At 43.8% G+C, this 17,964-nt stretch overlaps 1 protein-coding gene across 2 annotated transcripts in view; it reads left to right on the top strand.

Annotated features, from left to right (window-relative positions):
• The first annotated feature begins 1,365 nt into the window (after window positions 1-1,365).
• Window positions 1,366-17,964, top strand: part of CAPZB (capping actin protein of muscle Z-line subunit beta) — a 61,020-nt gene continuing 44,421 nt past the window's right edge. For both annotated transcript variants that reach the window (XM_080379327.1, XM_080379326.1), the window contains exon 1: window positions 1,366-1,519. In XM_080379327.1, coding sequence (XP_080235453.1) covers window positions 1,517-1,519 — 3 coding nt within the window. In that variant the 5' untranslated portion in view covers window positions 1,366-1,516. The remainder of the gene's footprint in view (window positions 1,520-17,964) is intronic.

Below are 17,964 nucleotides of genomic sequence, written 5' to 3'. Positions count from 1 at the left end.
GTTGTACAAATTCACGTACGCCTCCGTGCTAGCTGCTGTTCCTGGATGCACGTCCAGACTGAGCTTGTTCTTTTCAACAGAAAGCTACGGCTGGTTTGCCCTGTTCCGTTAAATGAGTAGAGTTGTTACCTCTGAGAAGGTCCTGTTTGGTGTCTGACAGCCAGGGAAATTGAGAGTGGAGCCACAAACATCTGTGATAATGTCCAAGTGACGAGTCAGAGCTTGGCCTTGGTCATCTCCTGTGGGAAAGACGTACCACAGTGTTACTTCCAAGGGAAAAAAGAAGCAGTGCACGACTCCCCTTGTCCTCGTGTCCAGTTTCAACAGCAAACTGAGGAAAGTAAACGGAACAACAAAAGGCTCTTGAGCAGCCGCAGCATACTGGTGGAGGGTGCTTGGGATCCTGGCACCATAACTCTGGTGAAACGCAGGCCAAATAACAACTCCAAAAAAGCTGCAGAGGAAGTGTTGTCACATAATGTGCCTGATGCTTTCCTGGGGCAACTGGGTACACTACAGCTCTGAAATTTGCAGGTCTGTATGGAGATGTATGGGTCTGGAGTCAGGGTCAGTTTCACCCGAGATCACTGAAATGCGAGTTTGTGCATTGAAGGGAGGGAAGGTTTTATTTCTGGGACGGTCTGAGAAAAGGAGAGGTACTTTATTTGCGCTGATGGCTATCTCGGTTGGGAGATCCATATCGCAGCTGCCTGAGCCCTGAAGTCATCCAATCTGTAAGCATCTGCTCAGCTTCCAGCAGGTACCTACACGCTTTGCCGAATCAAAGGCTGAGCTTCCAGAGAAAGCTGAATACTTGCTTTAGAAATTAATCAACCCTGGCCTTCAGCAGCCAGAGGCTAATTGATTTTCCTTGTCGCTTTAGAGCTGAAGTAGATGTATTAACAGGCAGCACCAGTGACCTCTGTTAGGCGCAGTTCTCGACGCTGATGACGTTGCTAAAACGTTACTTGTTGGGGCTGACGTTTTGCGCCCTAACTGCTGCCTCGTACCGGCTTTTGTTTAACCTTAAGGGTTATTTAAGCGTTTAAAATGTGTTGGAAGGAGGGATTCGCCACCGGGGCTTGGCGGCTGGCGCGCCCTCCCGCAGGCCCCGCCCACTGGCCCCGCCCCCGTCTCTGATTGGCCCGCCTCCTTCTGGGGGCGGCCGGGCTTACCCCCGCGCTGGAGTTGGTGGTGCCTGACGCCCGCGGTGCTGCTCCCTCGCGGGGAGCCGCAGCCCGCCCCCCCCGGGGGGTATGAATGGTTCCTCCCGCTCCGCCCCCCTGCCCCTCCCCGCCCCGTTCGCGCGCCGCGCTCCATACTTGGCGATGGCCGGCGAGCCGCGCGCTGATTGGCAGAGCGGCGGCGAAGGGGCGGTGCGGTGCGGCACTGACCCGGATGTTCACTCCTAGGCAACGGCGGAAGTGGAAGGGCCGCGGCCTGCCTCGGAGGGAGACCGGACGGGACCGGGAGGCGCCGCCGTTGCTACCGCCCAGCGCAGCCCCGCCGAGCCGCCATGGTAAGGGCGAGAGGGGCGGCCCTGGGCCGCTGCCTGCTCCCCCTCCTCGCACCTGTCTTTCTCCCTCCTGGCGGTGCTGCCCCCTCCCATCCCCCCGGTGCCGCGCCCCGGCGGCTCCTTCGCTACCCGCCCCCTCACCCCCCCACACCGGTCGCGTCGCAGCGGGTCGGCGGAGCGGGTGGGCCTCGCCCGCTTTCCCCGGGGCGGTGGTGAGGGAGGCCCCAAGCCGGTGCCGCCGGGGGAGAGGGAGCAGTGGCCTGGCCTGGCGTTGGGGGCGGCGGCGGCGGGTGGCTCTGCCCGGGGTTCTGCAAGGCCCGGGGGCACCGGGTGTCCGGGCCCGTCTGGCTGCTCTGCTGCCCGCTTACTTCCAGGTTTGTGGGCCTGATAGTTGGGGTGGTGTTTACAGAGGGAATGCTTCCGCTTTGCATGGTGAATGTTACCGCTTGATGTACTTGTAAACGGAGCCAGTGAACGAATGCGGCGGCTGCAGCAGCGTTTGAGAGCGATGGGGGCCCCATTTGCTATCGCTGCTGCTCATAACCCCCAAATTGTCTCCTACCGTCTGGCATTTCCTCTGGAAGCCGGACTCGCTTGTTAAGGTGCGTTAAGATCTCATGGAACCTGCAAAATACAGGAAGACCGTGCAGTCAGGTAACGTTGCAGTGCTGGGTGCTGTTCTGTGTGGATGAGAACTTTCTGTTTTTTGGAGGAGAATCTCTGATTTCTTCAGCCATGCAAAATAATCTCCATTTTGCTGTGTGTTTGCTGAATGGCTTTGCCCAGGTCACAAAACCTTTGTTTCCTTTTGGCACCTTGTGTGAAGGGGGCGGATTTCATCAGCTCTAAACAAATGCAGTAATAAGAACAGGAGCTGGCCCAGGCCTGGTCTGCTCCCAGCTCTTCTAGGATCGATGTGTGCATTTGCAGAACCTGTTTAAGGCAGCGTAACCCCTGTGGATGTAATCACTTGTCTGGAATCACTGAGATACCTAAATACTGTTTGGGAATTTGTGATTCAGGCTTCCCAACACAACGATTTAAGAATGTTCAAATGTATTTAGATTTCATAGAACCACAGAGCAGTTTGAATGGGAAGGGTCCGTACAGAGCACCCAGCTGCAGCCCCTGCCGTGGGCAGGGACCCCTCCTCCCAGCCCCGGCTGCTCCCAGCCTCGTCCAGCCTGGCCTTGGGCACTGCCAGGGCTGGGGCACCCGCAGCTGCTCTGGGCAGCCTGTGCCAGCGCCTTGCCGCCCTCACCTGGAACAGTTTCTTACTAAGATCTAGTCTCAATCTACCCTCTTTTAAAAAAGAACAACCTAGTGCCTGGCTATATAACAATATAAAGGCTGGTTAAGCAAGCAAGCAAGTGTAATCCTTCTTACCTCAACCACAGGAATTTCAGAGGCAATACCTTAGATTTTTTTTTCTTCACAGCTGAAGATCATTGTGATCCTGCCACCTGTATTATACAGGATAAAGATCTTTCTGGTGAAAAATGGTTAAGATCTAGGTTCTGCTCCTCTGGTCTTGTTTGGACAAACGAGATGCTGTACCTGACTGAGTGTGGGGGGTGACAGGATGGAGCATCTTATTGCAGTTGTGTATCTTATTTCAAGATACTGAAATCTGTATGTGTGAGACCTGACAGTAGAATTTGAAATCAGGATTCCAACAAACTAACCTAACTTCTGTTGTGGCAAAAATCCTCACAGGCGAAGAACTTGAGAAAAATGAGCAGGCTTCATGTAAAGTAACAACAGTGATACCAGTTTCTTTTAAGGGGATATGAAAGCATGCTATAAGAAGAATGTGGTCAGGGTTTAGCTGTAATTATATCAGTCATTAGGAGGAGGTAGAGCACAGATCCTTTAGAAATTTCCTGAGCATTATAAACTTATGTTGTCTTCTGATTTTTTTCATGTTTAGTCATGGAGACCACTGGGCCTTGGAGCAATTTGATCGGAACATCCAGCACTCTGTGGTGGTTTCTGTTGTTGGGTGCACTTCAGGGATGAACCTGTGGCAGCCACTCTGTTATTTGTATGTCATGGTGGCTGTGTACACATCTGAAGGCTCCAAGAACGTGACAACTTAAACGTGGCTCATCTAGGTCCAATAGTAGGAGGGCACAAGATGAATCACTGTTCGTGTTTGCAGAAGACAATTTGTGGTGATAGTTTAAAACCTTCCTGACTCTTACAGTTATCTTAACGTTATGCAGATAGTGCAATTGAAGCATCCAGTTTCAATTTTAGTGCAAACTCAGTGTTTAGAGTACTTCCAGGATCTTTCATTTTAGTGCGAATGAAAACACAATCCTGAAATGGAGCACTGAGATGGTGAAATGGCCCTTGCATTGGAGGCAACAGCAAGCTCCCCCCCAACAGCTGGAAGAAGCTGGTATGGTACAGGATATTAGGTCAAACACCTTCTTGGTTCCATGGGGTTACCAGTAACTGTGTAGAGCAAAGGTTCTCATCTGTCCTCTGCACTGCCTCAACTCTTGAATTGCTCCTGAGTGAGAATTCAGAAGTGTGTCTGCATTTCGGTCAGGTGCTTGGTGAAACAGGGCAGGGCAACACATGAGGCTTGAAAACTGCTTCGATGGATGCTGTCTCTTCTGCTAAAAATAAACTTAATGCGCTGTTCAGGGCTAAGGGGAGAGTGGATCTGCTGAGATTTCTGCAATTGTGGGTTATGAGTGGATGGAATCCAGTTACTCTTTGTAAAAACAAAAATCTTCCTTTCCAGGTTACGTAGACTGTCCTGATCACGTTAGCAAGTATTTCTTCTGCTATGCAGCTCTTCAGGAAAAGGTGGACAATTTTAGCAAAATTTATAACTTAATCAACCATAAATTCGGGCTGTCTAGTGTAGTGCTGGCTGCACATCATCCATTTAGAGTTTGTGAGGCAGCTAAAAAGTGCTGAAGCACAGCCAAGGATGCATGATGCGACACCGACACACTCGATGCATAAATATTGTGTGCTGTTCAGAGTAACTAATATTTTCAGGGTAGGGGCTGTTTGTCTTCAGCAAGCACATTGCTGCTTGATAAATAACTTGGTTTTGTGCAACTGCTACCAAAGGCGTATTAAATTATTTGTGAAACTGAGCAAATAAGGGTAGCACTTTGCCAGCTCCTTGAACACCAAGCCCATCTCCCTTCTAAACTGATTGTGCTGCTTTTGAAACCTTACCGTACAGCGCAGGAGCTCACGGTAGGTTTTCAGTGTCCACAGCAAGTCCTTTGCACCTTGTGCCTTTGAAGAAATACTGACTTTAGCTGTTTTGTAGAGTCCATGTTTTATTAGGCAAGCCAAGTATATGAGCTTAGCTAAATGTTATCTTAAAAGGCAAATTCCCAAAATAATCAAGTTAGAGGATATCACTGGGAGAGGGAATACTGCCATTGCAGTGATGCTTAATCTTGTGGTTTATTAGTAAAGGGAAAACATTTGCGAGCTAAAGTTGTTCAAACAGGATTCCCTCGTATGGTAAATATATATGGTGATATCTTACTACTTGACATCTGGGAGTACAACAAAATGAAAGTGCAGTTCAGCCCTTTTGAATTACTATTTTTAGTCCTTATTACTGTAGCTGAGTGGAGAAGTTACTCTCTTTGGGAGAGAGACATTGCTGCCCTATTGAATTTCCCCTTTGACAGTTCTCGGTTGACTTTCACATGCAAAGGATAGCTGATGAACTAACTTGGGGGTTGTGCGTGCTTGTGCAGCACTCCCCCGTGCTGGGTACTCATCCAGTTTGGGTTTGGATAGCCAAACGAAGACTTGGCTGGGGAGTGCCGATGTTTATTCTCCTGCCTGCCCTTTGGAGGGATGTTTGCTCAAGTCCAAATGGCTCCTTACTCTGCTAAGTAAGCTTGTAGAGAAGTGTTTTGTTTTGTTGGGTTCCCCCCTCGCCTTGAGCTGCTACACATTGTAGTAGTGCCACCTCAAGTTGAAATAAAACTGAATGTGTTTCAGTGTCTGCTCGAGAGAGAACAGCTTTACTGGAGAAGTGTGAAATTCTGAAAGGTGCCTGTACAGGCAACGTAAGCTGGAGTTCAGGTACATGCTAAGCTCCATTTTTTACTCTGCTTTAATCCAATGTGATGTTTAAGGACTTCCCCCCCCCCCCCCTGCAAAGGACGTGATTGCAGAAGCATAAGATAATCAAAATTATGTTGATCTTCTGGTTTTATTCGTATTTTTGTTCAGTCACTGTGCATTATAATTTCCCACTTTCCCATTGATTGCTGGGAGTCCTGTAGAGTTCAAAAAGCTTTGACCAGATCTTTGTCTCTCTCCTTAATGTGGAAGGTCCAAAGCATGTTTGTGCTTCAGTTCTTCCTAATTCTTTGGCATTTCCAGGAAGAAGGGCAAAAAAACCCCCAATCCTTACTTAAAAACAGGGGACTTCAAATTTGAGTTTCTTTTGTGGGTGAAACCTGTGTGGTATAAAGGAGCAGTTAACACATGCGAACAATGTAAGCCTTCCCCAAGCTTCCTGCTCTTTCTAGCTGGGCTTCAGCCCAAAGTTTGTTTGCCGATAGATTGTGTTAATTAAAGAACTTGAATCTAACTTGAATATAAAGATCAAGAATTCAGGCCAGTGCAGTGGAAGCGTGCCTACTTTAAGCTGGAGTATAAACTCATTTTTTTCTTCAACTCTCATGTAATGTCTTCTTAAACACTTACTAGTCCATGAAGGAGGTGTTCATGTTGATGTTAATGTGAGTATTGACCAAATCCTGGGAGTGGATACCCGACTAAGGACTTTATCTGAAACTTGGAATGCATCTGGAAGAGTCTTAAGCTGTTGTGCCTTACTTGAGCTGAATAATACATTCCTGTTACCTGGACCTGATCAAGGTGTCAAAATTCACTTATGTGGTTTTGTGTCCTAAAGCAGGATGGGGACAGATGCTTCCAGGCAGGTTGTCTTGGGAAGTTTGAGCTCTTGCTTGTCTGGTAGATGAGGTGTTTGCTTTTGAAACTTTCTTCATGGGGCGCGAGGATGAATGCTGGTTGAGCAAGTCTTTAAAGATGTTTACCTGTTAGTTGAGCTGAGAGGTTTTATTCTGGGAAGAAAATGCAGTGTACTTGAGGAAGGTGTTTTGCTTGTTTCCTAATTAAAATGTAATTTTCCACAATAGGTGCTGTCTTGGTAATGCCAAATGCAGTTGGAGTCCTGTCCTTTTTCTGAGTTTTTAGATACAAAGAGGTTTTGAGTGAGGAATTGAAAACGGGATCTATTTATTATTTGTGGCCAAAACAGGCTTCTACTTAGAATTCCTTTAGTTGTATTAGATAATATCTTGTGCTCTGTTTCCTAGAGTGGTGGCCTGAGCCTTGGCATCAACCAGTGAGATTAATTTTCTTGTATTATCTAGTGCTGTTCTTTTACCCTACCTTCCTCTGCTAGGGTTTAGAAGGAAAATGTGCAGTGTGCTTTCAGCTCATCTCTTTGTGCCACAGCTTCCAAGTTGGGCCGAAGAATTACAGGATGGATTTACACACACTTGACTTACCTGGGTGCCCTTCTCATAAATTGCTTGCTTTATTCCTGCTATATGCAAATGAATCCTTATTAGTTTACATTTCATCAGTATAGCCTGTGTTATTTTTCAGCCCAGGGTTGGTTAGGAGTCCTGACTCTTGGTTTAAACCCACGAGATGTTACTGAAGGTGTTCGCAGCCGTGCTGCAGAGCATGTCCTTGCTGATGCTGTTTCCCTGAGTATGAAGAGGATGTCCTCCATGCCTTTTTGTTACAGAAAGTGGAGCTGGGTTCTTTCCTGGTGCATTGACTTGGAATTTCAATCACGTCCTTGTTGCAAAGTGGGAGGGTTACCAGCCTGGGTGAAAGCAGAACCCAGGATCAAACGATTTTAGCAGCATCAGCTGAAACAGGACTGAAAACAGCACTTAAGTAAGAGTATTTTGTGCGGAAGGAAAAAGGGTCGAGACTGCATTGAAGACATAAGCTTAGTGGTTGCCTTAAGCCACCAAAGACATCATAAATAAAATAATCTTTATTCTCTCAGGGAATTTTGTTTGCATTTCTTCAGGTGATACTTTCTATCTTTTCCATTAGACAAACTGCTGAGTTAGAAAGCGATGTCCTGTACCTGCCTTCCCCAGTTATTTTTGCTTTGGTAAATACCAGGATTTAAAAAAAGCTTGCTGCTAGCAAAGGTGCCTGCGCTTGCAATTTGAGACTGGCTGAGGAAACAAGAGACGGGTATTCTGGTGAGTTAATTCAAAGGAGGAGAGAGCCATGAAATGGAGGAATGAGGTAAAATATCAGCTGCATTGTGCTGACCGCAGCAGTTAATAGCTGTGTTTATCCACTGAGTCCTGTCGCTGTGCAAATTTAAGGGTCATCGTGAAGAGTTTGGGATGTAATGCTGAGAGGCGGCATCTTGGCTCAGTACGGACAGTGCTTCACCGGATGGTCAAATTCAGCTTTCATGTAGCCATTAGTATGGGCAGAGCTATTTCAGGTGAAAACTGGCTAATAAGTATTAACTTTGTATTAAATTGAATGAGAAATTTGATGTGGATTGAAACTGGCACGTGTGTGTTGTGTGAAGCACTGCTCCCTCCATAAACTGTCTCTACTACTTAAATTTATTAAAAGTTTTGCAGAACTTGCATGTCTTGTTGGATTGGACGCTGTCTCTTAGCAGTTTTGACTTAAGGGTAAGTCAGACGTGTTCTGAAGTGGCAAGGAAAACATAAAAAGACTGAAAGAATAGGCAAGTCTGGGAAAATTTTGGCAAGGGAAGGAATTCCAGAGAGCGTGAACATCTTGTTAGGTGGAGATGTGATGTTCTTATGGCCTATATATCTGCAGAACCATTAGCTTCCTAGTTTAAAACTTGAAATCCTTAGCACTGAATCCCTTGAATGAAACTGAATTGTCTTGCAAGCTTTGCAGCGTAGTCAGCAGGGTACGTTTTGCTAGACACAAGCGAAAGGCATATTAACCTACTTTTTTGACCTTTTAGGCAATCGGAGAACATTCAGGGATGAGGGCTAATTAGATAACCTCTCTGTCTCTCCGCTCTGCCTTGCCAGGCATCCGATTACTTGCCAGAGTTATCTTGTGAATTTACAACCCCGTCTACTAGACTTCAGGACGCTGGAAAGTGCTGAGTTCGAATATTAAACTGGGCAGCTGTCAGCATGGCGGCAGCTTACCGGGGGTGACGGGGGCTCTACAAACAGGCCGGCATAAAGCATTATACTGAATTTGTATATCAAACGTTTGTGTTAGTTATGCTTTCAGTAAGCATGTCAGTGTTGGTTATCGAATATATGCCTCCCTGCCGCTATAATAATGTGCATTTTCTCAAATGTTTTTGATGGAAGTAACTTCTCATAAAAAAGATTTAGATTGTAGTTGACTGGAAGGAGAACCTGGATCTGTCAGGCCAGGACCAACTTGCAAATTTTACTGTTTTCTGCAGGAAAAAAATTCTCCATTTCAACTGAGCAGTTCCTCTGCTGATGCTTTTGTGACCAGGCTGATTTGAACATGAAACGAGCAGTATGTAGAATAAAAAAAAAAAAAAAAACACAAAACATTTTGAAAAGATCATCAAGCATTAACAGGATTAAAAGAAAGCATTACAGACAATATGTTTGCGGATGTTCAGGATGACAAATAGTGCTGAATCTCAGGAGCTGGTTTGTATTTGTAGTAATTATGGTTTCAATTGAAAAAAATTGATCTGTGTAGAAATTAAGCAGTCTTTCTCTAGAGACTGATTTGGGCAATTTCTCCATATTATTTGAATGGAAGGCAAGAAGACGATGTGACTATGAAAAGCAGGTCATCAGATTTATGAACCAATGCAGACCTACTGTATTAGCTTGTTTCAAAGACTGAATTAACCCAGTTAGCCAGTTAGTAGTAGATTTACAGAGAAAGAATGAGGTAATGAAGCGGAGGATGGGGATAAGAGAGTATTAATCAGTAATTTGGGACATGTTTGCAGGGTTGAAGCTGAGAGGTGTACAAAAGGATCTTGCAGAGGTAAGTTATAGGAGTTTTTGCAGAAGGGCTGGCAAGGTCAGGAAGAAGATTCTGTGAATGATTTCCTGTTGATGGGCAGTCATCTTCTCTTTGGCGTGAGTCAGTGCGAGCGAGCTGATGGGGGAAGGAGGCTGCTCAGGAGGTAGCTTCACAGTTTTCAGAAAGCAAGACTGACTTGACTGCACACCACCTTACTACAGGGCAAAGTATTTGTGAAGCTACAAAAAATGACTGAAGCATAGCGTTGAGTTGAGTCATAAGGAAATACGGAGAGGCACCTGAAGTTACTTGATGGATTAATACTGAATGGTTCCCCTGTCAGTAAAGCTGTCTGGGTCTGGATGTCTTGTCTTTTAGGGGTACCTGCGTGCTTGTGCTCAAGCCAACCTCTGTTCTGGTAGTGCAGCTATCAGGCGGGCATTATGGGCTTCCTTATGAAGTGTTTGCAAAATAAGGACAAGTTCTCATATCTCAGTGCTGTGCTGTTACAGGTTGTTTTCATTTTGTTGAGCTAAGATTTCCTATCTGTAGTTATAGCTAACAAAATGTTATTTTGTGTTAAATCCAGACTTGAAATAAAGTGTGTGTGTGTAAGAACCCTGTTGTGCAGTGACATTAGTCTAATTAAATCTCTTAATGTTATTTGGCAAAGGTGGTCAGCTCTGCAGTCAACTTCAGTATCTTTAATCCCATTTATTAAAAGTTAGCGATGCTTTTTTGCAATCTGTGCAACTTTTCTATGTAGCTCTGCTGTCCCCATCTTACTCTTTCATGTGGGGCTAATAGATTGCATATTCACTTGATGCCATGATTTATTGGGAAATGACTTTTTGCAAACTTTATGCTTCACAGGAATTCTTGGCACCAGATAAAAGCTAGTAAATTACATTGTCATGTTCAATGACAAGTTTAATAAATAAAACATTGTTTCTGTTACCCAGAAGACAAACACTGGTGCAGAAATCATTAGTGATCGTGGCAAAAGGTCAAGATGAATAGCCTGTTCCCAGAAATCCTTGTTGCTGGTCCATCGTGCTCTTCTGTTTGTATGTGGTGGCTCATTTCCTTGGGCAGCTGACAGATGCTTGCACCGGGCTTCAAATAAACTGATGCAATTGATGTTAAATTAGTTTTGAAAGTAGGTGCAAGTCTCTGCCATCTCAAAATACGCCCTTGCTGGGGAGGAGGTGCCAAGAAATCTGAATTGTTTTCACTGTGTGCTGTACACCTTTGCAGGTGGGCTAACAGGAACTGAAATGCATCCAGTCGAAAAACAGCCTTGGGGAGCGCAAACTAGCCGTGGAACATACTCAAGGAGATGCTGAATTCTTACTTCCAAAGCAAGTAGTAAATTACAGTCAAATGGCCTGCTCCAGACTATTGGGGGTTGTCAGGTTTTTTCAATAGATGTAAAACATTTTGGCAGATAGTTGTTCCATGAGACAGAGCTGCTTAATAAAGTAATGCAAGCAGCTCTGGTTTAGTTAGAAACTAATGGATGGAAGTGCCTTCAGAGTATTATAATTCACTTGATAATTGTTTCTAGAGTTGAGCTAGGATGTTGGGTAATGTCCCATGAACAGTGAACGGCACTTACCTGATTTAGAGGTAAGGATGATAAAGCCAAGTCAAATACAGTGTATGACTGAAAGGATGCTTGAAAGCAGCTGTCTAAAGGTAAAGCAATGAAGGAGGATTTGGCAAAACTGTGATGGCAAACTTTGAGATGCTCGTTGAGCTTCAGTGCAGGAGGAGATCTCTTTGGTGGTTGCTACTAGAAGACTGTTGCCACTCCTTAAATCTGTCTAGGCCTGAAATGATGAGAAGTATCCAATGTCATCAGTGTGCTGGTGGCAACGAAACTTAAGCTGCCTCATTTGCTCCCCTTCCCGTAGATTATTTTAGTTCCCCTGCGTGGGTCTTTGGAGCAGATGTGCAAGTTACTTTTTCCTGTAGAACCTCTGTAAAGAAGAGATCCCTTGTGAGCACTCGTCCTTTTGGAGTTGGTGCATATTAAACTTCTGGACCAGTGTAGAACAAAAGCTGGTCAATGTTTCTGAGGTTTAGAGTAGACCTCTCATTTTTTGGCAAGCGTGTAGGTGCATTTGTCGGTGTGTACAGCACCTAGACTTGAATTTAGAAATCAAGCCATGAAAGTGTTTTCAGTTGTTAATTGGGGCTAGTACTGCTTTTCTATAGCGTGCTCAATTGTTTTGAAAGTTAAAGCGGTGCAGAATAAAAGAAATAACGTTCTGCAGGAGAACATCTGAGAAGTATTCGCTGACTCAAAAGCTGTGGTGTGACTTGCACAGTTGCTCTGTGAGTAAATACTGGTTACAGGAGAGCTGTGGGAGACAGGGTACAGCAGCTTCTACTAAATTCTTCTGATCCATCACTTCTTGCTTTTATTTTAATCTTTAATCCTTCTCACTTGTAATTTGTGGAATAAGCGCTCTCAACAGTTGGTCTGTCTGTTTGGCTTTGACCACAGTGGTAATGTGACCACAGCAAATTGAGCTAAACACGTTACTAAACTTACAACGTGGTCATAAGTGTCTGAGATAACAAAAGCCACAGGATCACATCCTAACCAGAGAAGACAAAGCTAGAAGTAGTTCAAGAGAAGGAGAATATAGTCTACATCAGTGTCATGTTCTTTTAATAAACATTGACCTATTCTTTTATGACTGTCCACAACATGGTTTATCTCCAGGTTTTATTAAGTTTGTTTCTTAAATATGCTATCACTGTTTCTCCCATGAGTACACCTTGCTGTCGGGAAGCCGTGATTTATAAGTGCATTACAAATGGTTTTAGATAGGATCTGCCAGAAGAGGGTTAATAGTCAAGGGAAAAATAATGTAGAAAAACAGATTGCAAGGAATATGTGCAGCTGATGGAAACGTCATGAGTGCAGAACTTGTCTGAGATTCATAGCTGTTACCATCTAATATCTTAAAAAATGAATGCTGACAGCTGAGAAGGGAATCGTGCGACTTAACGTACTACTGTACTTTTTATTACACAGGGGTTACGATAATTCAACCCTTTGCTAAAGCTTCCAGCAGTAATACTATCTTACTGTGCAGTTTGAAAAGGGAGTCTTCTGCCTTTTGAGCTCTGGAAGTTGCCAAGGATTAAAATGACAAGCAGGAGGGGAAGCTGTGTATCTGTTTCAATTAAAAAAAATTAGTGTTTTAGTACCACAAAGCTGAAACATTAGTCAGACATTCCTGTTGGGAGAACTGACAGGAAATAATATGATTTATAATCTGGGGTATGTTTGCAACACAAAAGGAAGGAAAAAAGTAATTTGCTGATTGGGTACTCCTGGCCCTGCGTTAATTTACAAAGATACTTTGCTTGTAAACTGACCAGTGACCAAAGGGATCTGATGTGTGATTTTTTTCAAATCGTGGAAGTTGAACAAATGTTCCAGTTTTGGTGTCCCTTCAGGTTTTTATCTTACATTTCTGTTCTCTGAAAACTCAGATGCCAGCTTGTACTTTAAATTTGGATAACTTTTCACATGCCACTCTTGAGCAAAACTTAAGCATGAAACAGAAGACCTTTTTTTATCTGTTAGTAACCCAGCTGCAGTGTCCTGACAACTGTGGCATCTCAGGACCAAACATGAGCAGCACAGGCCAAATAATGAACGTTCTTACTACATGTTTGTGGCTTTTTTACCTTAATTCTAATATTTGCAATAATTTCTGGGTTACTCAGTTCTTCTCAGCTGGCGTCACAGATTGGAAGGGGTAGGTAGCACCATCATGCCTTGAGTAAAGTGTTGGATTTGGTTTGCTGGCTAGAAAGATTTGGTGGCCCAAGTGACTTATTTCCCAGAAAGGGCTAGAATAGGAAGAAGCCACCACTGCAGTAGCACTGAAGTACCTCAGCTGGTTTGTCTTGGCTCAGGGGTGAGCTCAGAGTAGTGTTAATACAGAAATTCAATACAGAAGTGAAACAAGTCTGGTTTTCTTTTTCAAGAAACTGCCCAACTCTGTTTATGCTCAGCAATAACATAGTCAAATGAGCAGGAGCTATCAGAACAAAGCTGTGAAGGCTAGGGAATTAAATCTGCAATTCTTTGTGATAAATAGAAGCAAATTCCTGCTGATTGGAAGGCTGGGAGCTTTAAATGAAATCTTTTACCTCCTTTCAAGTGGAATAGCTCAGCCTTTGAAATGGGTAGAGCTGCAGGTTTGTGTAAACCTTCTTAAAACCCAGAGTATAAGTTAAGTCTCGTGTAACTAGCAATGAAGAGTTGTCATAATTTAGGAATAAAGCTTGTGAATTTCTGTAAGTGTATATAGTGAAATGTATGTGTAAAGATACCATTTAAAAAGAAGTGTGAAAGTAACTCATCCAGTTGCTAGTGCCTATTGAAAAGAGAAAACAAGTATAGCTTCTGTGAAGTGTTACTGGTTCTGCCAGTGACGCTGGTGTTTGAAAGGCTTTAGGTATGTATCTTGACTTACAACAACCTCATTTATCAGGTGACAATTTTGTGCAAATTATGATGCAAACATGGCATGGTTTATTACTTCGGTCTGGCAGAGCGTATTTGTGTGCTGTGAACTGGAACAGCTGCATGAGAGGTAGCTTGCTTGCTTGCAGGTTTGCATAATTTTGGGTCTGTCCCTGTTGCCTGATGTTATCAGAATATGTGAGCCTGGCCAGGGACCATTAACGAATGCCAGCTATTCCTGGGCCCTGTCCCCCTCATCATAAGGAGCTGTGGGGTTTCAGGGATATGACAAGTGAGGGTCAAAAGGAAGTTCAGCATTTTGCCTGCTGTAATTTTTGCAATTTGCATGCCTAGAGTGACTTCCTGTTTTTTTGTTAATGTTTTGCATTAAATAATGTCCACCCATACCTGGCCTTTAAACAATATTGCTTACATTATGAATGCAATTAAAGTATACAGCAGTGTTTCTGTGCAGCTACACATTTGTACAACTTTTTTTTTTCAGCACTATTTGTTTTTATTTGAGCCTCAGCACAGACTGCCTAGTTGACCAGAGACCTGTGGCTCTTTTGAGAGGGTTTCTCTTGCAGATCAACTAAGTACAGTGGGGAGAGAAGAGCAGATGCAGGCAAAGGAACCTAAACAAACATAACTACTCCTATAGACATATTCATAACATTTTTCCCTGTGGTAGTACCATGGGAATGCTATAGCAGATGCTTAAGTGGAGATTCTAGATAGCCAGACATCTTTTGAGGAAACTTATGAAGGAGCTTTCATCTAAGCTAATATTTTCAGTCTTTGAGATTCCTATGATCTCTAAATCCTTCAGTGGCTTGAGCTGTAATAAAACTTCATTTAGAATTTCTGTCTGAACTCCCTACTCCTCCACAGGAGCTCTGTGCTGGATGAAACAGGGGAATGGTGGAAAACAGCCTCATATCAAGTAAATACTAAGTTCATTAAGTCCTGCAACCTCAAAGAGCTTGGCTTTGAGAGCAGCCCAGGCTGGGAGACAGCCTGTCTAATCACCTGCGCAGTGAGCAGGGCTTTATAAGCCTCTCTGTGTCTGAAGGCAAGAATTCTGTAGAAATGCTTTGTCTGGAAGTCTGTTTGGAAACCATGTCTTCAGTATGCAATTTTACAAGAGAATTAAGCAAGTGGAAATCCAGTACAGGGGAAGTTAAGAAAAGTAGGTTGGCTTAACTGCAGTGAGGTAGGTTGGGGTGGACCTTGAGTTCCCAAAGAACACCTTCCTCTTACACAAATCGTGTGAAGGCTCTGTGGGATTAAGTGCCACTGATGTGCCACTCTTGAAACTGTGGTAGCACATGCCTTCTGTAGGGGTAGTATCACCCTTCTATAAGTTGGGGAACTGTGTGCTTCTGCTTTTGGCACCTCAGATGTGGTTCCCATCTCTTTGTATGTAAGTACCTACAGCTACTCTGTGTGCTCCAGCTGGGGTGGAGGTCTGGAACCAAAGGATGTATTTGACCACAGACTTGGTTTTTAAAACCTCACTTCACCTAGAAAGAACCAGAAGCAAAAGATACTGGTAGTACTACCCTTTCAGTTCTGAAATGGGACATACCAGATGTATCCAATACATCAAGGTACCACCTTGCTCTGTCATCTCGGTGCTTTGTATTGCCTTTTTGACTGTGCCAGTATGGATTTGTGCTGGATTGAAGTGACTGTATAACCACAGCTTTAGGGGCAGTAATACAGCAGAACTTGCCTTTATTTTGGTGCTTTAAGAGATCTGCTGTCAAGCTGTTTCATTATTTAAATGCTCTGCAAGAAAACTGAATAGTCCTGCTGCTCGGCCTTGCTTTTCCCTCTTTGATACCAGAAAAACATACTGTTAGTATGTGCTTGGATATTTTTGTTTTTCCATTGTGCACATCCACGCATGCCAGCCATGTCTGAACCCTTTTAAGAATCTCTGCCTTAAACGGTCTTGCTTGTGCCTTTTTACAGCTGTTATTGAATATATTCGTATAAAAATGGTCAGTCAAGTTCTTCTGGTTAATCCATAAACTGCTGCAGATGTAGATACTCCTTCATTCAGTGTAGTTTATTTCACAGTTGTTTCTTTGCAAAACACTGGGGTTGCAGCTTTAGCGGTGGTTTTTAACATCTTTCCTTCGGCATTTTTGTCTATTAAACAATTCCAGCTGGCAGAGGAGGACGGAGCACTTCCGTAAGTGTTCCCACGATCTGAAAGTGAGGAGCATGACCTTATGACCATGTGCCAGCTTTCCTTTCTGGATGTAAGAGATAGCAGGAGGTAAAGACAATACTTCGTAAGAAAGGTCCCCTGCTGGAGCTGGACAGGCGTAGGCCATCTAAACAGTGTCTTTCTCTGGGGACGGAAAGGTTACTAGCAAAAAGAGAGTAGTTCTCCCTTCCCCTAAACATTTAATGAAGATAAGTAAAAAGTTTTGAAAATCTTGGCCATCACTTTTTGTGCATGAAATATGGTGATAGTTCAGTGGTTGGTTTGGGGCTGCCTTCCAAGGTAAATAACATCCCTCCAGACTCACTTCAGCTAAGGATTTGCTTGTCACATTATCCAAGTATTTAAAGGGTATGGGTGTGTGTGTGGGGGGTGGGTTTATGTACATTGCTTGAAGGCATCCTTCTCCAGTGACAAGAGGTGACTGGCGTAAACTTCTGTTCGTGGAGTCTGTGCACCCTGCTTTGCAGGCTGAAGGCTCAGATCTTCAGGAAATTATTGCAGATATGGGAGCCTGATGCCTGACTGGCTGTAGAGCTGGAAGATTTTGAAAGATCATGTCCTATAACTTGACCTGGATGAGAAGTAAATATATAATCTCCCCAGACCAGGCTGTCTGAGTTGCTGGCTGTAAAATATTTGTCTTTAGACGGTGGATAGATAGTGCCTCTTAAGAAGCTTTCGTAATGGATGCCTGCTGAACAGAGAGCTCCCTCCTTTCCCCATTGCTAGGGTATAGCTAAATTGCAGGAAATTTCCTGTTTCTCTCTGACCTGGGGGCTGATACTTGAATAATGTGATAATGTAACTACTTTAGTTTTGAAGCCTTTCTTAAATAAAACTTTTAGATCTTGGCAGAACACAGGAGGGAGAAATTAAAGCTAAGCTCTTTGTATATGGGTGGCTAGAAATCACAAAGAAAAAAGGGAGGGGAAGAACAAGAGAAAACAAACTGGCTATGCTTCAGTGCCTAGTGACCTGCTGATCAAAGTAACTCATGCAGATTTTGGGTACTTGTTAGGCTTGCAGGAAAGGGTCTGTTTATATCTGTTGGTGAGGAGGAGAGCTAAAGGTTATGTCAAGAACATGGTTCAGCTTGTCAAATGTCTGTGGTAATGTCTCTTGCACATTTTCTGACTCTGAGGAGAAGTTTAAGATTGGGTGTTTTTTTTTTTTTGTCAGAATTGAATGTGAGACCAGCTGCAGTAAGTCCTTTGGAATATGTTGTTGCCATTTCTCAAAATAACTGAAGTCCCTGATTTCTCAGATGCAGGCAGCTTTTGGTGTGTGTTTTGTAGCAAGAATAAAATAATGGATCATACTTTGTGTCCATGTTTCATTCTGTGGCTTTTTTTTTTTTAATAAAGCTGAAGGAGGGTGAGCCAGCTCTGTTTTGGAACAGAATTTGTCTTGGATACTAGTTATCTCAAGCTGAATGGCGTAATACAAATGAGGAAGTGTTAAAACTGCTTCAGGAGAAGGAACTTTCAGTTCCCTAACCCAGATTATTATTGAGATAGCATGGAAAAACAATGCATTACACATTTGCATGAATGTTGGAAACGGTTTTGGTGAGGTAAGGACTGGGCTCTTCCTTCAACAGCATGGTGTTAAATTGGTGGCATGACGCTAGTTAAAGCTGTGCTTTTAAATCCAGAGTTTAGAATGCTTTTTGCAATACCA

This window comes from Falco punctatus (genome assembly GCF_963210335.1).
Source record: "Falco punctatus genome assembly, chromosome: 3".
In the NCBI taxonomy this organism is placed as follows: Eukaryota; Metazoa; Chordata; class Aves; order Falconiformes; family Falconidae; genus Falco; species Falco punctatus.
The sequence above is the reverse complement of the archived record's forward strand: the minus strand, read 5'-3'. Positions and strand labels throughout refer to the sequence as shown.